This window comes from Typopeltis vanoorti, chromosome 9, assembly GCF_054136105.1.
Source record: "Typopeltis vanoorti isolate ZY-2024b chromosome 9, IOZ_Tvanoo_1.0, whole genome shotgun sequence".
Classification (NCBI taxonomy): domain Eukaryota; kingdom Metazoa; phylum Arthropoda; class Arachnida; order Uropygi; family Thelyphonidae; genus Typopeltis; species Typopeltis vanoorti.
In genome coordinates, this window is record NC_143557.1 from 63,292,717 (window position 1) to 63,318,934 (window position 26,218).

General features: G+C 34.4%; 1 protein-coding gene across 1 annotated transcript in view; it reads left to right on the forward strand.

Annotated features, from left to right (window-relative positions):
• Nucleotides 1-7,133, forward strand: part of LOC150103092 (protein O-mannosyl-transferase Tmtc3-like) — a 235,541-nt gene extending 228,408 nt beyond the window's left edge. The window contains exon 21 of the mRNA XM_090398575.1: nucleotides 1,924-7,133. Coding sequence (XP_090254701.1) covers nucleotides 1,924-2,205 — 282 coding nt within the window. The 3' untranslated portion in view covers nucleotides 2,206-7,133. The remainder of the gene's footprint in view (nucleotides 1-1,923) is intronic.
• Nucleotides 7,134-26,218: the final 19,085 nt, after the last annotated feature.

The window sequence follows — 26,218 nt, forward strand, 5'->3', positions numbered from 1 at the left end:
GGATATCGTCATATCTTCCCAAAAAACAGGCTATGAATTCGAATCTCACTATGGATCGATGTTGTGAATGTCTTTAGTTGTTTAGACGCTTTTCATCGCTCACTGTGAAACTACCACCTCGCTTGTTAGAAGTGTAATGTCTCTCAAAAAAAATTACCATTATTTAAGCACTTTAGGTCCATGTGCAAAAACATTATTGCGCACGGACCTAAAGTGCTATAGTTTCCAAAAAAAAAAAAAAAAACTGCTCACGTTTGGGATTGGTATTAAAAATTCTTTTATATAATACTAGAACACTGAAATAACAGTTTCGGTAAACTCTTGGAATGTGCATTAAATATAAACTTATTTTCTTTGCTTGTAAAACTAAGCCACAGGAGGATAGCAGTGAAATTATTCGTCCCTTTAAAACAACCCCCCCCCCTTTACAATCAGATATGTTATATGCCAAGAAATAGTCATCGATGAGTTTATGTGCTTGCATCACGAGCCCTTAGCACTCGCTTTAAGTTCTAAGCGGTTTCGGTTTTCAGGTAAAAGCTTTTCGCAGAGAGAAGCTTAGCTGAACGAATAATGCTTAGCACATTTAAGATTCGTAGGGTTCCGTCTCCTCTCCTTCTGTTTATAGTAAGGATAGCGAATGTTCTCTCATAATCCCTGAAGCTTTCTTTCTTTATTAACTGCAGTAGTTGAATTATGGAAAGATATTTCTGATTCCAGACTTTGAAAAAGAAACGTTCATGAGTGCTTGCCTGGCACTTAAAATAGTTTTGTGGTTCTTCTCTTTTCCTCGGGTATTCTTGCCTTCGCTATTTCTCCCTCTCTGTAACCGGCCTGACCAGTTCTTTCCACAAAATGAGCCTGACCTTTCCTTTGCATATATACGAGAAGAAAAAAATATTTAGCCTAGCCGACTACTAGGCTACGAAATCTTCAATGTAGAGGAGATCTGAAAGCTCAGTGAATTGAGCCCAGCGAAGAATTGCAAGAAGACATCCAATGATAGTTTCCCAGTTTCCGTAAGTAGCAACCAATTAGTTATACTAAAGCCACATTTCAGCGCATTTTCTCTATCACGTTTTTCGCCTTATATGAGTGGAAACTAGCTAGGCTTAATATCTGTGTACTGGAATTTTCTATATCAGCGGTTCTTATATTTTTGGCTTCTGCACTTGGAAACTCGTGAACCTCGGAATGATATACAAAAAATACACGAATTACGACATATTTCATTCAATTTAACTAAAATTGCAAACATTGGAATTTTAATTTTACTGGAAAGATTAATGCTGCCTCTCAGAAACTAGCTTTTCCATATTTAGTTTGAATTCTGAGAACTGAATTCTAAGGTCAGATTTTACATTTTGTAAGTGTTGTCTATATTTATTGTTCTATATTTATGTAAGAAAAAAGCTTTTTTTTTACATAAATATGTGCCAGGAAATGAAATTAAAATCTTACATCGTGCTTTTTGTACATACACACACACTTGATTCATCTGCTGTGAAAGAATGAATTAAATTTCCTAAGCAGTCGCGGACCGCAGGTTTAGAAAACGCTGTTTCATATAAAAAGTTTCCTTTTTTTGCCTGCACATACTCCACAACACTACGCTGCAGGTTTTTACAATCTCTCATGTGTAGCACGAGATCATTCGTGTATGGACTTTTCAACGTTAAATATGCTTCATTATAACTTCGGTAAATGAATTTCCTGGAAGTAATTTCCAGTTCATTACCGTTATGGATATCGATTACTTACAGTCCTCTTTATTCGAAATACTAATTGACTTGAAGAATGCGCATACGTATTGTCGTAGTAGATTTACAGAAAATTACGAAAAAGTAAATAAAATTTCATTATTAAGCTGATTACGGTGAGTGATTTACGGTTTGTGTTAATCTTACATTTTGTTTCTTCCAGTGTTATCGCAAGATTCTACAGGCAGATCCTCACCACATGAAGGGACTCCACAATCTATGCGTTGTTTACCTTGAACGAGGTGACGTCGAACTAGCTGAGCACTGCTTCTCCGAGGCAGCCAGTTTGTATCCGAGCGTCCAGTTCATACGACAACATCTGGAAGTGACCCGACGCCTGTTAAGAAAACAAGCCCTGTCTCATCGCGGTCAGGAACACAGCCCGCAGTATCAACACGACACCCCACTTCTCCAGGAGTTCAGGTCATCATCGGCGATCAGATAGCCCTTGGAACAGGAAAATGTTTGCCTTACATCAGCTGTGATAATTGGGGGGGTGGGGAAATCCTCACGTGCCGACTGATGACGTCACCAAAATATCACGAAAATCAAAGTCTCTAAGTCTGATCTGTGGTATTGTTAACGAAGCAGCACACACACACACACACGATCTCTTAGTAACAGATGTCATCGATTTTCTTTTTTTAAACGTAAAACGCGAATGTTGTATAGAGAAAGAAAGCAAGCCTCTGCTATATCTGTTTCCTTTTCTTTCCTGTTGTGGTATACAGTAAAGTGAGTACGAAGTCGTTAACTGTGATACTTTTGTTTGATTCAGGTTTCTAATTCTTCAAAGCGAACTATTCGGTGAAAACTCCTCATCTATACTGTGATCACGTTAACTGGAATAATAATGAATGCAGTCCGGGGGGTCTCCAGAATTTCTGAACAAGTGGCTGAATGGGCAGTTTTATTAGTTCTGGTGTGTAGCAGATGCTAAGTGAGATAAAAAAACTCGATTTTTAAGTTGCTTATATGGAAAGAAAAGTTTTTTTCTTTTCAAAATCGAGTAGTTCAACTGTGCACCATATTTGCATTTCCTTCAGTTTGTATAGCAAATTCAAAAGCAGTTGTCTGACAGCCTATTTTCAAAGAGTCAAAATGATTCTACATTTTGAAAATAAAACAAAAACATCATGCTTGAATGATTCAAATACCTGCTTATTGCAAATTTACTTCTGTTATACATATTTTCATAATTTCTTGATTGGTTTAAAGTGATCGTACATGAAGTTTCTGGTAAAGTCTCAGTTAGAGGGTGTCAGATTTATGACAATAATGAAACAGTTACTTAGCTACGTAATCTATAAATCGAATTACAAGTCAAATAGTTTCAAACACAGTACAAAACAAAGCCCAGGTCGAACCATAAATTGTGTATATCTATTAATTAAGAACTGCCCTGGCTACTGGAACTTGGCCTAAGAAGATTTCTCTTTCTTGTTCATTGACTCTTAGATTGTTTTCTAATCCAACCCTATACAGATTAGTAAATGCTACCAAAAACACATTTTTATGATTACATTCATTAATAAAATAAGGAAGTTGCAGTTGTGGTGATCTGGAATTTTCCGTAGTTTTAATAAATTAAACACCCCCCCCCCCCCATTATTATTTCATTACATATTTCTATTATAATGAAATTTCCATTTCCCAATTTTTTTTTTTAAAGATACATGATCCAGTTTTAAATTTACACGTACTACTGACAGGACGGTCTGTAATAACTCAGACTGTATTCCTAATTTGTTAGCTGTTAAACAAAAACAAGCCGACGGATTTTGTAGTTCAGCTCGCATAACATAAAATGTTCAAGTGCTGTGTTTTGAAGGAGTTCTCTAAAATATTGGGTTAAGCATAGACTCCCTGTTATAATTTGGTCATTAGTATGGATATACAGAAATAATAATCGAATCCCACATCCATATTTTAAAAGCCTGTTTTAAACGAACTGCATTGTATTTACATTTGTTTAGATGAAATAACTATTTACCTAAGTCGAGTTTTAAAACTATCACCTATCTGATATATACACTACAAATAATTAAAATATCCAAAAATACCTAAATTCGAAAGAATTTATATCTCTTCAAACACCTACATATTTTTTTTCAACAATTAACTGGCTCTTAATGACTTCCTAACACTTAATTGAAGCTCATGGATGTTTAAAAAGCAGTAACACTTACTGCTCTCCAGGTTATACATTAAAAAGATTACATTGGTGTTTAAAATCAAGACCTCCTCGATCTACCATATGCTATTTCAGAGACTAGTATTTTTGCTCGGGGAAGGAGTTATCGCGTAATATTAAAATTTATCATGAGGATCATGCCGATCCTCATAATAAATTGTAAAGTTGTTAATTTATATCTACTTCGACTAACAACACCGCTTTTGTTGTTATCTTCCCTCGGCAGACTGTTTATTTCTGAAAGGTCTCTTTATATTTTAAGAGCAGTCTTCGTAATGAATTACAACAAAGATTGAATTTAGAAAAAATAGAAACAGGAGGAGGCCATAAATTTGTAGCTTCGTTTAGTGAAATATTCTTTTGTATTCATTGATCTGCAGAAGTTTATTCTTGTGGAAAGTTTCAACATCATGTTTAAGTGAAATGTTTCAATATCATATAAGAGGAGTATTTTAACATTCTAGGAGCAACGTGATCTTAAGCTAGAACATCCTGAAATAGTTTATGTAACAATTTGACAAAGAAAATCTAATATTATTGTCGTCACTGGCTATAGTTCTCCGTGCATTTAATATATACGGATATATGAGTTCAACATGATAACTCTTAGATACCTTATTAGCCATAGATGCATTCAACTTTTTAATAACTATGTGAACAAAACTCTTAGTAATAGCAAGAATACAAAAGTGAAATTACTTGCAACTTGGTTAAAACCTGTCCTAGAGAAGATAGATACTTGCTCTCTAATTGGCGGACCTATTTTATTAGCCATGTACATTTTGAATACATATTGCAGAATTAACATGATCCATAATAGATCAAAATAAAGAGAATTTGAAGTTAGAAATAGCAATGTACAGCTAATTATATTTGTTTTATTTTATGAATCAGTAAAACAGTAAGCGGCATTTGTGAATAAGTTATTCTCACGTTCATCGCATTTATTTAGCAACCCTCAAAGTTATGCAGAGTGTAAAAAGTCACTGAGTTGTCAGTGAGTCACTCTATCAGCAAGCATGTTATAGACTGAGTTAATTTGGTGACAACATAAAAACATTTGAAGATCAAATTGAAATACAATAAAAAGAATACAGATACCAATAAGGGCATAAATCTCTCTCTCAGGTCTCGCATACAATATTAAGAAGCATAAATTTATTTTTTCAAAATCATGCTTTAAAATGAATTCATAATATCTAATTCTGTGATTATGTTAATTAAAAAAATTCACCAAATGAAACTACAATATATTATTGAATGGTAAGTAACTGCAATATTCACTTTCAAAATTCTCATTTCCACTATAACTTTCATTTTTATGGCCTGCCCTTTCAGCCGGTGACTACGTTATGAGAATGAACAGTAACCTCCAAAATAGTGCCCATTTAAAAGATGTTTGCCATTTGACCAGTGTTTTTATTAGATTATATAAAACAGAAAATGAAAGCAATTTTTGCTTGAGCTGCTACAAATATCCATTGAAACGGATGGTAGAAAGCAAATGGTTTTCACTATCGCTGAAACATAAATCAGCAGTCTTAAATCTGTAGTTCGTCTCGCACACCATTTTCCCCCCCACAATCTAGTCCTGAGAGCAGTAAAGAATGTGGCACATGACTAGAAAGCACTGAAACAAAGAAATCGTTCATTCATCGTTACGGCTAATACATCATTTCAATATAACTTTGATGTTATTATTTAGTGAATACCTTTAGTGATCAGGTACGCTTTATAAAATAGTCTAAATAGCTGGAAGTTATATAGAAATGAGTGGTTGAAGAAATGTACGCAAGTTTTGAATTTCTTTCAGAAAAAAACATCGGACGTTTGTGAAATTGGGGGAAAAAGCGTAAGATATTTTTCACGCATGTTTAGTGGGACCTTCTGTTCACTTAATAGGCTATTACTACATCACCAGACGTGCATTCAGCTGATTTCCATCAGCTAGAAAACTACCATATTTACTCTACAACAGTGTGTATATACTTTTTCGTGTATATAATAATATATTGTGCCAAAACGAACGGTTAGTTTCATTTTTATTCTTATTTTTTCTAATTCCCATCATGCAGCAGTTTACTAAATGCTTCGTCACATCTCCGCACGCGCGCATGTGTGTGTGTGTGTGTGTGTGTGTGTGTGTGTGGAGACATCGAATACATGATGTGGCATAGTAAATATGTAAATAAGAGCAGCTGTTGAATATTGAATATGTTGTTATAACCAACACAGCTGTGAGAGGTTGCACGGTATATATTTCAGGCTGTTGTAAGGAGTACCTTCAAAGGATAAAGTAACTCTTTGATATAGTTGGCAGTTAATTGTATAAAGAGAAAATATTGCTTCAGAGAGAGAAAGATAGAGAGGAGTAGGAAAGACGCCATCTCCAAGCACCATATTATTGGTTACGCTGCAAGGTTCCTTAAACAAAAGGTTTGTCATTGCTAAAGAGTGATAGCCATCAAATTCAGAGGCGATAGTCTGAAGATGCTGCTTGACCTGTTGCGATCACCATCGACAACCTCTTGTTTAATCATTCTGAATATAAACACAACTGAATTGGCGACATTAATCAATAAATTTGAAACATTGGTGTTATTATCGTAGATATTCCGTCACCATCCATATGACATTCCCGAACGAAGCCTGACGATGACGTTGAAGTTTTAGGGATGCATAAACAGTACTGAAGAGAGGTTTCGATACAGATTATTCTTTCTTAGCTCTAAAGGAAAGTACTGAGGGGAACTTAACATCGTCCTTCTATCCTTTTAAAACACATTTATCTGATCCTTCTCGAATCGAAGAGTTGACTATGAGTGCAGTTTCAAGATAAGTACATAACTGGCGTGCAGTAAACAAAGCATTGCATGATGGGAAATAGAACTGCTTAATATATCATTTAAAAAATTTAAATAGTCTTTGTTGTCATAACTGAGATTCTGTTCATTACAGTTGTCTATATGTATATATATATATATATATGTATGCTGTACTGTTATAAACTATTTCTATCACAATGAACTATGAAAATGGACTGGAAGTTTTGTACCTTACAAAAATGAAATTCTTGTGTTATTTTTGTCATTCTCTACTCCTATAATTGTATAATGACGCGACCATTTTCCATCTGTGCCTCTCTCTATAAATATTTTTAATGCACTGCAGTTTTCTATTCTAAGGCTATGGTCTTGGGTTTGCTATATACCACAAGACTTTTTGTCAAATAAAGAAATAAAACCGATATGTGCTATGTTGTGTGAATAATTATCTCGTTTTTTATTTATTTCTCACTGATATCACGTAGAGAAATGTAATACATTATGTAATATAATAATACATTAATTGAGAAAGCCGATTCAAGCAATGAAGTCACTTGATTGCTGAAATTTTCCAGTTCCGAAATTGAACTTGCATATGATTTTGAACTAAAGCATACTCTTTCTATAGATTATCGACAGTGTTTCATATTTATAACCAATCAATGTTTACTGCTTTTACTTTCCTTTATTCTGTTGTTTCCTTTTATTTTTATTAAGATTTTCGAACAAACATAACCCTTAAGAAATACTGACATTGTACTGAATTTTTTCTTCTACGAACAGAAATATGAAAATCTAAACAAACTAATGCATAGAATCTGAATATTAGTTCCACAAATCATTAGCACATTTCTATATATAGAAATGTGCTTTTATATATATATATATATATATATATATATATATATATATATACACACACACACACACACACACAGTAGCGAACAAATTAATCCGAACAAGCCGAATTTTCGTCAAGGTTTTGTTGTTTCAGTTCACATTAATTTTGGTTCTGGCTTGCTATTTTTTCGGTTTTGGTTTTATTTCACTAATTTGGTCGAGTGCTGCGTTTTTTAACTATCTCTACGATGTTTATTAATAACACTGTGCGTTTTTAATAGTGTAAACAAGCTGAAATTCGTAGTGTTTTATGTTTTACCCATTTTGTGTAGCTATAAAATGGATACATCTCCAAGATATCATTCAAAAATATGTATAATCTTTCTCAGCACACATTCATAACTCAAAGACAAATTGACAATGAGTGTGGTGTTGGAACTGTTAAGGCGAGTTTAAGGTTTAGGGAGACACACACCCTTTCTCCTGACAGAAAAAAAATTTGGACGAAAACGAAAAACTAGTTAGGAAAAGCAAAATTAACACTTTCATTGCCAAGCTGAAAATTGGAATTTCGTGTGGTGGCCAAATTTTTTTTATTTCTTTATTTAGTTAACGACGTCCACGCGATAACACGTGATCGGCCGTTTGGTGAGAACTCGCATCTCGCGATATCGCGTGATTGGCAATGAACATGTTAATTCAAGAGTCGCTATTTCAAGACTTGGCTCTATTTAAGAGCTAAGTCTCTATTTAGCTGTTGACTTAAATAGAGACTTGGAACTTAATGGGTTTAATGTTTCTACACACACAAAAAAAAGAAACTTTAAAGCTATGCAGAAAAAGAGGCTTCGGTGGGCAAAAGACAAGGATTGGACTGTCGAGAGGTGGAAGAAGGTCATATTCTCAGACGAGAGATATTTCTTTCTCCAAGTAGAGCAAATATCCTATGTTCACAAATCAGCAGCTGGGAAGACTTCTCCCGCCCACCTTCAACAAGCTCCTAAACACTCAGTTAAAAAGATGTTCTGCGCGGTTTTGCACGTGACGGTCCCGGTTCACTGCCTGTTGGCGATATGATGAAAAGTGACCAACATAAAAATATTGGAGTAAAGAGTGGCCCACAGATCCAGAAAGACAGAAAGCTCGTATTCCAACAGGATCTCGCTCCATGCCACACTTCAATAAAAGTGAAAGAGTTCCTCAAAAGTCGAAATTCAATGGCCAGATAACTCTCCTGACGTTAATCCAACAGAAAATTTGTGGGTCATAGTGAAAAAGAGACTTGGAAAATTAAATTGTGATACAAAGGATAACTTAATACAATTAAAGTATATTTTCGAGATGCAGAAATAAGAAAAATGTGTTCTACGTTGGTAGAGTCCATGCCTTAGCGAATTAATGAACTTATTAGAAACAACGCAGCACATATTTACTGCAAAATTAAAATTTTTCTTTAAAATGTGAGAGTTTGGATTAATTTGTTCGTTACTGTATACATATATATAGCAATCACTTAATATGATTTTCTAGCAGAATGGAATGAACTTTAAAATATTCGTTAAAATTAAATAAATAGTCCAAAAACAATAATTTCTTTGAATCATTGATATTCAATGTTAACGTAAAAGCTGGCATTTTCAAACTTCCGAACTTCAGTCTTTAGACATTATGATCAGATACTCCTTTTTATATGTAATTATGACCAGGTAACTAACGTTATGAGACAAGTGAATCAGAAAGGAGACATACGGAATATGTGCTGTATGTCTCCTTCATATCAGAGATGTTCATATGAGTATCCTTCATATTCGTACACTCGGCCCTCGTTATTTACTATTACTGTTCTGTCTGAATATCCCAAATTCTACCGTACTACTATAAGATATACTACGAGAACTTCCACTATTTTATGCACACTATGATGCCTGCGTGGCCGACTTTGTGATCCTTCCATTTGAGAGACTGGTGAAATTTGTATTTTGCTTCTTGTTGAAATAGGAATCACCAGTCTCTTTATTTTGTTGTAATTTCTGTTGTTATTAAAGTTTTCGCCCTCTCAATTCCAGATCGCCACTTTTAAGCACCATGACTATGACTTCCGACAATTTTCGACAAGCATTGAAAACGTCTATTTCAAATTGAAAAATTAACAAAATCTTAGAAGGTGACTTTCCAAAATGTTTCAACGCAGATTTTACTCCACAGTACGAAACAATTAACTTTTCTTATTCACCACGTTTTGAATTACAGAGTACTGTCTGTCATTGTTCCTACAGTTCAGTGATTTAGTGCAAATCCAACTCTGGTATAACGAGCCTCAAAGCAGTTTTCATTGCCAAATCCAATGTACAGGAAAGAACAATATGGTTTACAGTAGTAAACTGTATCTAGCACTGAAGAGTGCAAATCTTTGTCAGTTGAACAAATCAAATATTGTCAGAAATCTCAAAATTACTGTGTATTCGAGTTCAAAGTATAATCAATGTATAGAAATGTTCTCCGGATTCGACTCAAACAACAATTCCTCGCCTGTGAGACTACATCTGAGAGAGAGAGAGATCTTGAAATTCCACATCATTATGTCTAATTTTTTTTATCTATCATTATAATTGATTATTTGGTTAGAAGTTTACTTTTGTGATGATAACGATATCAAAAAGATCGTAAATTATTCTATAAATTAGTTTTACTTCTACACAGTAAACGCAAGAACAGTAACAGAAAATAAAATCTAGCAGACTCAGGTGTGCGCCGAGTAAGCGATAATTAAGCGCCAGCCGCATACAGATAAGATTAATATGGGGACTATCCTCTCTCTATTTTTCTGCCTGATCTTAGAGCTTTTAGGATAATGCCTGTTGATTGTTAGCGGACAATCGGTCTTTCAGGTCGACACGTCTGTGCCTGTTAGCCAGTTCTATATGTAATATTATAAGGATTAAGACAGGCCGCTCTGGAAAGTCCGTCAGTATGAGAAAATCAAAAAAATTTGGTTGCACAAAGAAACTAAAAGTAATTCAGAATCCGTTCATAACAATATAATGCAATATACAACCATATACAGTGTAACAAATGATCTCTCTCTCATGATCAAAACTGACTGATAAATTTCATCATGCTCCAAAGCTAAAGTAATCCTACAAAGAATGCGGTTTTCATCTTTTATGGAGCAACGTTTAGATGTAGAAATCCAAGAGATGAAGAAAAATGGAAACTTAATGCTATTTAAAACGACTTCCAGATCGGAAGGGAACAGAGCTTAACCAAGTAGAGGGATTAGATGGAAGAGCTATGGTGAAATGATTTTTTTTTAAATTATTTCTATTGAGTTATCAATGCCATTATGTGCATTTTAGCAACGACTCGTATTATATTGATATATTTTTAATTTAAAATTCTGAAATTCAATCAAAGATTAATTTCTAATATCGAACTGAATTTTTAGGTTTATATTAATTTTATTGTCGATCAATTTTATTGTTATTCTTCTACTGGCATTTATTGTTACAGATACTATAATACGATTGCAGAGTTCTGTTTATCCTTCTCTTTCTGTGTCCGTATGAGTTCGCGCGGTTTATTTGCATTACTTTGTAAACAGCAAAACATGAAATGACTTCAAACGATCTGAACAAACTCTACACAAAGAAATAAATAATGAAAAGAGAGCGAATAGAGCTAACTGGTAAAGTTATCCAATATATGCAGCATTACAATTTATATACCTTTTGGAAGTTAATGTCATGTATAAGCTCAACAACGGTCTGGCTCCTGAAAGGACTTAGAAAGCATCAAGGAAAAGGCAGTAAATTACCGAGATGACTTAATTCAAATGAACCTAGTTATGGTCTAGATCTGTATCTCCTCTACTTTGTTATTCACAATGAAGGGCTCGTTATGTTGGAAAATGGTTATTGTGTTTATGTATATTGCGTGGTTGTAATGCCCAACTGGTTCCCACATTATTGGCTAGCTTTCCTTTATACAGTTTTCCAGCTGTGTTTGTTTCCACTAAGTCTCCAGGACTTCTGTCTTCTGTGTGTGTCGCCGTGTGATTTATCGGCCAGTCCCTCATTATATGCTCAAATATTCATGACGATACAATGAATGTTCACAGTTACCTATAGTTACCTGCTTGTCCATTCATCAGTATTTCCGGTAGATAAACTCGGTGATACCTTCATCTTCGAATCACTGAAGTGCTCATTATGGTGTGTGGTGTTGGCATATAGCTGTGCAACTGTTATGCTAATATAGAAAAGTTTTATTTATCTTCCTAAATAGCGATTATTAGTAATGAAACAGCTTAAAAGGCATCCATCGGTTCGTTCACGGAAGTTTAATAATATGAATATCAAATTAGTAGCGTTGCACATATATTTTCTAAAAATTTCATTCAGGTCAACTGGCAATCTAACCCTCTTTGCTTATCAATAAAACTGAGCAGCCCTTTCTTTGGTATGCTGTATACTGAATTCATTGCACTAATTTAAATTAAAACTTTGAAGTTGGTAACTTTTTAAAGAACTGCAAATACAAATAAAACCAGCATCTGAAATTCCATTATGTGTTTCATGTCACTGAACTCTGCTATTAAAACCCATCGGACGTTTTTTATTACTGATCTGCTGCTGCATGGAAAACCTGTGCCACCATCAGCACACACAACACAGCAAAAAATATGGGTCTTTTATTAAGTTTTCATTGAAACACATATTTGCTCTTCTGTGTCTTCCCTGCGGACATTTCAATCTTCATTTTATAAGGAATAACGCTGATGACAGGAAATTAGACATTTTCAGTAAGATATTCCGTTCAAGTTCTCATGAGAATGCAACTCACGCTTTTAACGATGTTATTGGAAATGTATAAATTTCTTCGATGCTGCTAAGCTTTCATTTCCTCTCAATAGCTAGTGACATGCAGTTCCCTACGGGTCCGTCTATACGCTGAATAGCGATCTTTTTTTTTCAGTTGAAAAAAAAAATCAAGAAATGTTGTCTTGAAAATTCGGATGTCTTGTTAATATAAAAATTTAAGGCACGTTTCGATCATAATTAATGTCCATAATAATGAATGAAACTTAATTAATATTGTATGCACGTCCACTGCTTCTCGCTTACATACCGTGGCATGAAAATAAAATACTTTTCATTGTATCATTTAAGAGATGTCAGACCAAAAAAAATCCAAATGAAATTATTTCGAAAGAGTACATTTGTCTGAAATTACACTGCTCATAAATAGTTTACCGTAAATCCTTTCTAGGTTTTTGTGCTACTACCAGGTCTCAAGATCAGACCACAAAAACTATAAATTCGATAACTAGCATTATTAAAAATTTTACTTCAGAAGCCTATCTCAATTTTTCCTTATTTACAAAACAAGGATTCTCCTTGTGTTTTACAGAAACTATGATATTTTCTAAAAAGAAAGATTTGCCAACAGACGTCACATTAATGTAGTCGTGTATCCGAATCAAGATACCCAAATCCTATTTTAACAACATAAAATATTACGAAATTAATAAATGCATGTAATGTATTCTTCCTCATTAAAGATTTCTATATGGAAAAATCTTGTCAAAATTACTTTAGACATTTGTACTGTATTTCCACGTCCATTTTCAATACGTTTCCCAATTTCCCTTTAAATGATTCAAGATTATAATTGCTAATTACTCGATTTCTGTATATCAGATGTTAGCTTAGATATCGAAATACTTTAGCTTACATAAGTGGTGATAAGAAACGACAAAATAACGTCCATAAACCAAGAGAGATACTTTATCAGTTTCGTTTTATCGAGGTCGCAAAGTTTCTTATCATTTCTCCCATGGTATATCTTAATAAAACATATGAAGCATGCAATTTCCTGTTTCAACAAGAAGGAATTCTCTCGCAAAAGATTGTTCCAAGGCGTCATATAAGCTATACAAAAGTCGACATTTTTCTGGGTTTATTAGCAATAAACACTGTTTCGCCACATTTCACAACCTTATTATATCATTTGAGTGCAATATACGGTGTTATATGTTTGCAATGACAACTTTATTACAAACACGATCTTATAAGATTTTCGATAAAGATTGCAATGTAGAGGTCACCAAACGGTATCTTTTTATGAGCTCATTCGTCCATTCTGCTGGCATTCCGCATGCAGTCATTTAACTATTTTTATGATTAAGAAATGGCAAATCGGTGAGTTCATGCAGGAAGAGTAAATGGATGTTACAATGGAGAACAAATTAGATGTTTAGAGTTTGAGCGAGAGAAAATGGACGAAACATGGAAAGGAATATTCAAGAGACGACTGTATTTTGTTTTGGAAGGGAACAGATGATTAGTCCAAAAATGATATTAGTTAATGATATCATCAGTAAGGAAGTGAATGACCGAATTATAAAGAGTGATGGAATCAGTAATAGGATAATGAGGCTTGTATTTGAATGTAACTGAAAACAAATCTCCCTTTTCCAAGAATACGCGCCATAACAGGGTTTAGATATGGATGAAACATACATTATTTGAGGAGCATTGGAGAGAGTTATCCATAATACGGATGCAGTCATCTTAGAGAGACCTTAATGCACAGGTTGGACAAGACAGAATAGGAATGAAAAGTTTCCACATTTGGCATTCTTCAAAGAAATGAAGGACAAAAGTTAAATTTTTTACATCAAAAATCGGAAGCAGCTGGTTTGAGAGAAGAAAAATCCAGAAAATCACAAGATATAATTAGGATGGTGAGCAAAAACTGATAATAGATTAATTCATCTTTCAAGCAGGAAGTCATGGACATCAAAGTTTCGCCACCTATTGCCTTAGATTGAGATCATAGGCCTTTTATAGCCACCGTTAAAGTGAAAATGGAAAATAAATGTGGCAAAAAAGAGATTGGAAGCTGAAGCTGTGGTTGTTGAAACAGACTGACTGATTAAAACAAGAATTTGAGTCGCAGATTAGGTCCAAGGCCGTGAGTTAATTCCAGATGATATGAATCAGGAATGGGAAAATTTTCGAAATGTAATGGTAGAAACAGCAGACGAGATATGTGGAAGCAGAAAAGAAAAACGAAACACGCTGGTGGAATGAGAAACTTAGTCAAAAAAAAAAAAAAAGATTTTCAGAGGTTCATAAACACTAGATATCAAATGATGACAGACTTGTTCATAATCAGAGAAAAAGCTATGCAGAAATAATTAAAGGGAAACAAATAAAAAGCTTACACAGAAGCCAGGATTCACGAGGAACTAGGATTTTTAATAAATAGAGATGATATCTTGTGATTAAAGACAGGGCCGGCGGAAGCGGGCATGCAGAGCTGCGGTGCATGCGGGCGCCGCTACGAAGTGGGCACCGCCGCCGGGGCACCGTTCATAAGTTCATTTTTAAGAAACAAAATTTTTATAATGAAAACAAAAAATTCTTAGAATGATCAATATTAAAATAAATAAGGGCGGATACACCGAATAAAAAAAAATTTAAAAATTATATATTGCCGCCTCTTTGGTCAGCCGGCTGTTTACAATTTTGCAGCGAGACCAGGCTAAATGCTTGCCTACAAAATGTTGTGTCTACTGCAGTCAATCTAAAGTGAGATGGTGAACGGTTTTTGTGTGCAGAAACGAATTTTCGTACAAAACATTTGTTGCTAGTTAACCAGTCATATGGTACGCATCTCAGCAGGCTACTGACAGTAGTGCAGTGCACACTATTATTTCGTCTCTGAGTCGTGTTGTGTAATAATTTCTTGTGGGTATAAAATAGAAATGGAATCAAAAATTAAAAAAAAAGTTATCCGGTGCACAAAATCGTAGGCGTCATGCTGCGAAAGAAGCAGATGTTAAGAAACAAACTGGGGCTCTTAATAAATTTGTTAAAATATTAAAATATTCTGATGCAGATTATAACCAACTCGATACATCAGAAATCAGAGTTGAATAACCGTGCACATCATCCAGTTTTCATGAAAGTACTATTGCAACTATTGAACAAAATAACAAGATGCATGATTTAAGTGAAAAACAATTAGGAGAAGATTTAGTTGTAGTTGACCACGAAACTAACACATTGTTAGTCTCTGTAAATTTAGAAGATCCAGGTGAATGGGAAAATATTGATGAAAAATTACGAGTTGTTTTAATTGAAATGGGGGTCTGTTCAAAAGAAAAATATAATATATCCCAAGAGATACATATGGTCATAAATTTGGCGACACGTATTATAATAGAAAAATGGAAAATTGGGAGCTCGTGCAAAGAACATGGCTCATTTATTCCGAAAATTTCAATTCTGTTTTTTGCTTTTGTTGCAAACCTTACGCACCTACCGAATCAAGTAGTCTTGTAGAAGGTTATAACGATTGGAGAAATTTAAGTACAACTTTGCATAGACATGAGACTAGTTTAACTCACATGAAAAATTTCTTAAAATGGAAGGAAGTTGATAAAAATTTAAAAAACAAAACTACTATTGATTGCCAGACTCAATGGAAAAGAAACATTGGACGAGTGTTTTAGAACGCTTGATTGAAATTATAAAATTCCTTGGCAGCCAAAATTTAGCTTTTCGCGGATCATCTGATAAATTATATAAAAGGAATAACGGCAATTTTTTTAAAATTAGTCAAACTGTTTGCGAAGTTTGATCCAGTTATGGAAAATCATGTTGAAAGGACCCTACAACGAAACAATAGAGTACACTATTTGAGTAAAGACAGTCAAAATGAAATATTGGAAACTTTAAGTAATGCAATCAGGGATACAATTTTATTATCAATTCGAAAATCTAAATATTATTCCATAATTTTTGACTGCACACCTGATGCAAGTAAAACAGAACAAATGACCATTATTATTCGCTTTGTTTCCTGTGACAATGGAATTGTCAAGATCAGGGAAAACCTTTTAGGTTTTGCAGATATATCAGATTTCACAGGACGTGGTTTATGTGCAACAATAATGGAACAACTGGAAAAATGGAACATTCCCATTGAAGACATGCGAGGTCAAGGGTATGACAATGGGGCAAATATGAAAGGGAAAAAATATCGGCTCCAAAATTTGTTTTTAAACAAAACTCCTCGAGCTTTTTACATGTCATGTGCTACTCATACTCTAAATTTAATCATTAACGATGCAGCCAAAGTGAATGCAGATACAATTAGTTTCTTTGCAATTATTCAAGAAATATATAATTTCTTTTCATTCTCTTACAAACGTTGGGCAACCCTTTAAAAGGATTGCCTAACGTTTGTAAGAGAATGAAATGTCTTTCATGCTGAGTTCGTAAAAAAATTGACATTGAAACAGCCATCAGAAACGCGATGGAAAAGTAAAATTAATGCAATCCGCCCTCTACGATATCAGTCAGGAGAAATTTACGATGCACTTTTTGAAATTTTAAATAATGAAAATTTTAATAAAGAAACTCAGCATGAAGCAAAAACATTATGTGCTAAAATAAAGGACTACAAATTTATTTTCTCTCTTATAACTGGGCATGATTTATTTAACAGAATAAACCCTGTGAGTAAAATGCTTTAAGACAAAAATATGAACATTACACTTGCTTTAGAATCTATCGAAAACTTAAAAATATTCTTACAAGAGTATCGATCAGATACAAATTTTAAAGAAGTTCTAAAAACGGCAAAAGAACTGAGTGAAGAGGTGGACGGAGAACAAGAATTTAAAACTGAATTTGACTACGAGCATCATGGCGAAACTCCACAATCGCCAGAAGATAAATTTAGAGTGAATGTATTTTATACACTTCTAGACGTTGCAATGTGTTCGTTAATAGAACGTTTTGAACAACTAAAAACATATTATGATAATTTCAATTTCTTGTATAGATTACTACAAATTAATAACGAAGATTTACGAAAAAATTGTGACGATTTAGAGATTCTCTTGAAGGACGGCGACAATAAAGACATAAATGCAATAGAACTATATGACGAGTTATGTGCTTTCCGGGATATTTTTCGGAAGGATAATTTGAATATTCAAAACATTTCGATATTTTTAATTTTATTGTGTCCAATAATTTATCTTTCCCTAACTTTTCAATTGCTTTAAGAATACTATTAACCTTACCTGTTAGTGTAGCGAGCGGTGAACGTTCCTTTTCCAAGTTAAAATTGATTAAAACCTACTTAAGGACAAGTATGTCACAAAAAAGGCTTGTTAGTTTGGCGTTAATAGCTATTGAAAATTATATATGTGGGGAATTAGACGTTAAGACCATTATTTCTAATTTTATGAATATGAAATCAAAAACCCTAAAATTTTAATGTAAAAAATTTCAAGTATATTTATGTAATTTAATTTATTTTCTGTTATTCTTTAAAGATGTTATTTTTTGAATACTTATACTAAATGTTCTAATTATTTCTGAACTCTTTTCTTATTTTCTCATCTATCTTGAGTTTCTTTTATTTTTCTAAAAGATAGTTCCACTTATAAAAATTATTAAAAATTTTTTACAAGTTACTAAGAATTTAGTAACTTGTGAAATGCAAGAATTTTTTAAACCTTAGTTCAAATAAATTTTAATTTTCATTAAAATTCATTTTAATTTTGTTAGCGATTCGAATCGGTGAGAAGGCTATAATCCCTGTATCATTATATTCAACGACTAAAGTGAAGTGGCTTTATCAGAATTTGCTTTAACTTTTGAGAATTTTTTGAATATTCGGGTTTTTAACGATTATCCTGCCTAGTCAACAACCGCAGTTCGTTACATTTAGCGAACCCACGTGTGGCTGTTCTGTCAAAATTTATTTAAGAAATTTCAAATAATTTAAGTTTTTATTATCGTAAAAGAACCACACACGCCCGGATCGTTACAGGGGGCCCTTAGATAGACATTGCATGCGGGCGACAAAGACCCTAGCGTCGGCTCTGATTAAAGAGAGAGAGAGAGAGAAGAGTGATTAAGATGATGTGAAAAACATTATTTCAGAAATCTGTTAAACAATGATGAAATCCATGGTGAAATAAACTGGAATGAATATAGTGAAGAGAGAGAGAATAGGAAAGTAGGTCTGACAAAGATCAAAGGAGCAGGAAGATTAAGAATGGAAAAATCTTCTGGGATAGATGGTTTTAGTGTTAATTTAATAAGAGCTTAGGATAATTACAGAATGAAATGGTTATACGACATCTTTAGACTGATTTGGAGAAACAAGGTGATACCTCCTGATTGGATAAAGGCTCTTATTATTCCGATATATAAAGCAGGCACAAGGAAGCATTGTAATAGTTATACAAGAATAACGTTATTATGTCACTGTGCAAAGATTTATGAAAGGATGATGGCGAGAGAAGTAAGACTGCTTTGGCGCTGGGACGGTTGCCAGGGCCGCCGGTGTCAGAAGGAAATCAGTGGCAGGATATTTTACCAATTATCGAAATTGACACACTATAAAAGGCGCTTAGCTACGAATTTTCCAAGGGCGCTAAAGTTCAGCTACACCAAAAAGGTTTAGCTACGGCAAAAAAGAATGAGGGGGGAGGGGAGGACTAAGGTCCAAGGGAATAGCAATTTGACTTTAGAAAAAGGTGATCAACCGTTGATTTGATTTTTTTTAAAGAAAATGGTGGAGAGACACTTGAAGTTTGGATGAAGCCTATTTATGGCATTTCTTGATTTAGAAAAAAGGCCTTTGATTGGGTTCAACGGGAAAAAGAGTAGGAATGTTTGAAAAAGTTAGGCATAGAAAAAAGAAGAAATAGTCATGATCAAGAATATGTATGCTAAATCTAAGAGCTGTGTGAAGACTAAATCGGGTAAGCGACAAGGAAATGGGTTATTTCTGTTGCTATTCACTGTGGTGATGAGTAGTGTCCTGGATAAGGTTGATGACAAGAAAGAAGAAACAGCTGTGTTTGCAGATGATATGGTGATTTAAGCACATTTGAAGAACTAGAGAAGAAACTGGACAAATGGAACAGTGGGACACATAACTGTAACTTATAGTTATGTGTCCCACTGTTCCATTTGTCCAGTTTCTTCTGTAGGTGATTATGGGCATGGTTTTACGCTGCAGAGAGAATATACAAGTAAACGGTATTAGATTCAAAAGAGTCTAAGAGTCCTGAAGAGTTGTTTAGTCTAACAGTCTTGAAGAGTAGTTTAAATCTCAAATATTTCAGAAGTGTATTTTCTAGCGATGGAAGTTTAGATTCCAGGAGGTATCGAGGAGGATTTCACTGGACCAATGCTGTTTAGTAGTGTAAGTAGTCTATTTTGGACAGTGAAGTCCTACTCCATGTGTAAGCCCCAGTTTTATGGGGCACAGACATGGAGACTAAAAAAAAAAGACATAAGTGGAACATGGAAATAAAAGTTAAGCAAAGTCCTGGGGAAATAACATAATGTCCGAGCAACCTCTTCATTCAGGGAACGAATGTTAATCATAAACCGGTTAATCATAATCATAAACCAACGTTCTCTGACACACTCAGAATTCTTACACGAACTTTTCATATCCTACAGGAATAAAGAAATACACAAGAATATAATTCCTTGTCAAATTAATTATCTTTGTCATCAAGTGAAAAAATGGAAAAAAACAAACTGTAAATCTAACTCAGCACTTTGCAAGCCAATCCACAAATGTGGTCAGGACTTAGTCTCAATTGAAACCATGATATCAAGTCCTTTAGAATGATTTTTCCTCCTCAAAACTCTGCAGATGAACACACACATACTATAGATTATATTCTCAAAAGGCTCCCAGAGGACTTGTTATCCACAATCTTCAGAATGGTAAACACACCAAGATGTTTCCAACTGTTAAAATTTTATTGAAATACTGCTCAACGCTGGAAAAGTAAAGAACTGCATCACCCACTAAAGGATCATCCCTGCTAGTTATACTCATGGAGCCAGTATTCACAAACAGACATATTATTACAGACCTCCCTCACAACTGGACATCATCTTCTGTTCCTTGCATCGAAATGGGCATGAATAAGAACCTTCAGAAATATTCTAACTAAGAATTGAAAGTTGAAGATCTTTGAACATCCGCCAATAAAAATTACAAAGGAAATCACAGTACCAGTAAGTGAAATTAACAGTCCCCAAAGCCTTTCAAGACCTCACAACAGAGCAGGTGCAAGGCATTAAAATTCCCACCGGAAAGTAAGTAGAGGTTCTTGTATGAATTTGAAAACTTGCATTAAAATCTCTACAAGTACCTATACCTACTTTATAACTCAGATCACCTAGCATCTCTCCCTACCTGTATTGTAACACCAGTTACAGGCAAATGTACGACTAGCTTATGTTATTGGGTCCAGTCATCTGGTCTGCATCCGCCTCACCACAACCACGTGTACTATTCAATTTCCAGTGGAACCTCCGGTACGACATTGCAAGCACCGAAGTAGATGCAAAAATTCAGTGAAGGTAGTGGCAGAACATCCTACGGATGGCAAACAAACTGAACAAATCCAGTTTATTGACCCAGATCTTTGCACTTACTGCAACAAACATACATGACTTGCTGTGTAAATACTACTATTATCAAGTATTCCCTGATCACCACTTCCTCCACCTGCAATCAGACACACGGTCTACAAGACTACTGGCAATTACCCCACAACTATTCTAGAGAATATGCAACTACCTCTTCATCGCTGCAAAGAGCCATTATTTACAATTTACATCTAAAACACACAAAGAAAACAATGACCATCCATCAAGCACTCAGTCAATGGAAAACTTCATGTGGAGCATACGCAGAAAACTGCACAGCATATTATTCCTTAAGTAACGCCATCATAGAGAATAGAGAAGGAGGAAGTTTATCTGATTTCACTGAGAAATGGACTCCAATTGGTATTCTCTATCATTGAAGAAATATCAAACATTCATATGCAGATGATAGTCTACTCTAACTTCACGAGTGAAGATGCTATCCCTCCCTTTCGCAACCAGAAAACTTCATCGATACATGAGGAAAACTGCTTTTATGAAGATTTGTACTTATAATTTAAATTTTAGCTTAAAAATAAATTATTTCATTAATGATAAAATATGTATTATCCTGTGTAAATATATATATATATATATATATATACACACACACACACACACACACAACGTAAAAAGTTTCTTACGTCATAGTTCTGACCTTTCCTACGAAAAAGTCATTGTTCTACTAACACTGTGCAACACAGGCGAATACTATATCAACAGAAAACTATAGTAACTTGGCATGTTTTTTAATTCAACGCTATCAAAAGCTTGGTGAAAGTTTCTCACTTGACCATTTCTTACTATGGCTGTAATCCCCAGACACACGCGGGATAAGAAATACGGCAAGAAAGCTAATTTCAGCTCGTGACTCCTAAATTACGTTGAGAAACTTCGGCAGACAGCAGTTTACGGGGTTTCGGTGGCGATGAGGTTATTTATGTGTGTAAATATATATCGCTAGCGTTTCAGTAACTCCTGTTTACCGATCTACCCGCATGTCCTTTTCTTCTTACATCCGCTTAGGAGGAGAAGGGGGGGGGGGCACATATAATTCAATGTATAGCGTAGTAACCTGTATTTTATCTGTACGGTGGAGCTGGTACAAACACATATGCCTTCAGAAACAGCGCAGGCTATTATTATGCATATGGAGTAAATATCCATATGAAGCAGATATGGCAAGGGAGGTTCCCAACTCAGATGTAAATGGGAACCATCATTATTCTTGTCGTGTCAGACATTTCCACACTTATCACGATTTAAATGATGAACTGCCTGGAGACTGGATGAATGCTTGGGTAACCGGATCCTCACTTAATCATGTACACAGACTGATTGTGGCGGACTACCACAAGCTCGATAAATCACGGCATTCTCCCTATCATCTCAGGGGTGATTTATGTTGTCACACCAATGCAGAGATGCTGCAGGTTGTGCTAAAGTAACTTACAACAGTCTTAGCTTGTTACACGTAACAGGTCATCGCTTTGTTTGGCCTTTTACTTTTGATAACCTCATTTCTCTTCTTCTTACTTATTCATTGGTAGAGATCTATTTCCTATCAAGTTGAGCTGAAGCATCTTCCCGTTCTACTTCCCTCTTTTATTTTCATTCCCTGTTTGTTTACCACGTATCTTTCTTATTTCTTTTCCTTGTACATTTTAACTTTTACATGTGCATTGGTTTTATACATTTTGCTTTCGATTATAATAAACATAAAAAATAATAAAATAAGTCTCTAAGCATTTTTCTTCTCAGATGCGAGTAAGTGACACGCTTTGGTCCTAACTTTAGGGAAACCGGTTGACGGTAATTTCTACTTCATCATCGACAGAAGATTGTTGCAATCTCTAACGAGCGTAGATAGACGAAAGCGACACGGAACATGACAGAAACTGCTGTCATTTCGTGTTGCTTTAAAGCAGGCATGGGCAATCTTTCCTAGTTCGGGGGCCAAATTATCGTTCTGTCTCCGAGTCAAGGGCAGAACCAAATTATTAAATAAAATAAATTAATATTAAATGAATTAAAACAAGTTGCTACTTCATATTTCATTTATTTATAATATAATGCTTTGGTATAAAGCTCTACATAAATTTTATAATATAATGAACGATATAACAATTTAATGTGAAGATTGGCCTTGTACTTCAACTACGAGACTATCAATATTGACGTTAATATTACTTAAGGATAATCGCATAGAATTTTCGAGGTTTTCATCTGTTATTCTTGTCCGAATTTTTGATTTCTTGTATTTCATCCTCGAAAAAAACTGTTCACACATATATGTGCTGCTGCCGAAAAGACAAATGATTTTTCTTGAAAACGCGTAAATTTGTATCTTTTTCTTCCACGAAATAAAATTTATAAAAATCCGTCAAAGCAATGTTGTTAAATTGTGATTTTAGCACTAAATCCGCCTGAAGCTCAATAAGTTCCATCTGTAAGTTTTCTGGCACATTATTTACATCAGCATCCATCGGACGAGCAAATATAGCGAATGTGGAGTCTTTGTTTTTGAAGTCGGCAAACCGTGTATCAAATTGCTCTATTTGTGCCTTCAGTTCATCTCCATAACAATTATAAAGGGATATTTTTATAAATTGCTAGAGTAGGAAAATGATAACAATTTTTAGCTCTTATCTGACTTTCCAACAATCTTAGTTTATTACAAAAAAGCTTTGATATGTCCATGCAGTTCATGAACCAATTGTCCTTGTTTTTGCAATTTAAGATTCAGTCAATTCATTTAAGTATCCGGTGACATCTACAAGGAATTCTAAATCACACATCCACTCATCATCTTTTACTTGGTTAATTGTGTTTCCTTTTATGTCCATAAAATCTGCAATGTCTTCAATCTCAGATCATAAAATCGTTTTAACATTTTACCTTTACTCAACCACCTCACTTCACAATAATAAGACATATCTTCATAATCCGAAAATGGGTCTGCCAAATACTCCTTAAATTGGCGGTGATTAAGTTCACGTGACTTAATAAACTTAATACTGGCTACTACAACTTCCATAACATTTATGAATTTAATCGATTTTGCACACAGATTTTGTTGGTGGATAATGCAGTGAAAATGTGTTAAATTTTCACGATGGATCTGTAGTTCTATTGCTCTCATGAACTATTCCAATAAATCCCTTCTGTGCACCAACCATTGCAGGGGCTCCATCAGTGCATATGCCAGATAGTGAACTCCATTTAAGCCCAAATCTCTCGAAGACTGTGTTGACTGTTTCAAATATATCTTCACCGGTAGTTGTTCCTTTTAACGGCCGAAGCGCCAATAATGCTTCTGTGATGTTGAAATCAGCATCAACTCCTCGAATAAATATTGCTGTATCTATATTATATATTATTTTATACCTCGAATAAAATAAACAGTTGTGCTATATCGGAGGCATCGGTGCTGTCATCCAAAGCAATTGAAAATGCTTCCAATCTAGCAATCTTCTCTTTTAACCTTTTTTGATATCATCAGCCATAATTTCTATCCGTCGGACAACAGTACGTCTCGACAAACGAATATTCTCGAAATCTTTTTTCTTTTCAAGACATATTATACTTGCAACATCCAGCAGACATTCTTTGATAAATTCTCCTTCACCAAATGACTTAGAATGCTGAGCGATTTTTTCGCTTACCACAAAGTTGGCTTTGAAAATGCTGTGGTGCTGCGTTCTTTGCTTGTTGAACATTTGCTGCTGGGTATCCAAGTTCTTCAACTTCTGTATTTCATCTTTTCGTAGTTGTCCATCAAGTTTTGGGTGATCCGCATGTCTCGAAGTAAAGTGTCTCTTCAAGTTGTATTCTTTGTTGACGGACACGGATTCGTTGCACAGCAAAATACAGGCAAACCTTTATTCAGAATAAAATAATAATCCTCCGTCCAGTTGTCTTGAAATTGACAATTCTCTACATCTACTTTTCTTTTTTTTTTTGCAATAACCCCTGACATTGTCCCAAATTTATAAGCGATATTCAGAATTGTCAAACAAAACTGTCTTCTACATCGCAGGCACTGAACAGAACACAACATCAACGCAGGCACCGAACAGAACATAATATCAATGCATGCACTGAACAAAGCACAACATCAACGCAAGTACCGAACTGACACGTTGTAACACGTTCACACACGCCGCTAGTCAAAGTGAGAAAGATACCTTGATTGGAGAAAACATAGTGTATTTTGCGTAAGTCATATGACGTCAGCTTAATGTGAGTTAGTAGAACACACCATGTTTTCTCCCACCATAAACCAGGCAAACTTCGCTGAAATAGATTAAGGCCAAATCAAAAGAAATAGAGAGCCGGGGGTTGCCCATATGTGCTTTAAAGTATATTATCGTGGTGTACCACAGTCGATCTAATCAAATCATAAAATTATTGCAAGTATTAACAAAAACTTCATTAAATTAAATAATCTATACAGAGATTGTGTTATGACGCAGATTTTTTTAACCAAATGTTGTTCTTTAATAATCAGTTAATTAACCCAAGTATGGAGTTTGATGATACCTCACATTCCTGGGTTGTATGTTTGCTTTTTTGTGTGTAAAAAGATAATTTTATACTTACGTTTAATAGTACTTTTTTTTTACATTTACTAATTTTATACTTACAAGATCAGTTTCTCGTTTTGCAATAAAATTATGTTTAGTAATCTAAATATATTTGAGTCAACGTATTCATTTCCCCCCCTTTTTTTTTCTAGTATTTCAGTAGCAGGAATAATTTTCCGAGATTATATTAACTTCTACAAATATCTTGGTGATGCTTTCAAGAAAAAAGAAAGTTTTGAAATATGTTTTCTTAATGAACATTTTCTATTAAAAACAATTACATTGTTTTTATTGACGTTACAGAACCTTTTATGAGAATTCATATCACGTATTGTATCGAGAACTTGAATAAAATTAGTTACGCTTCAGGAAAAATATTTAAATTGTCCACGCTACATTATAGTGAAGTAGTTTGTTTTAAGAATTGCAGTTCTGAAAATATTTCGAACTTTGATCAAATTACTTCCACTTAATTGCATATACTGGATAAAGAAATATTTGGGTACACCCTTTAATTTCC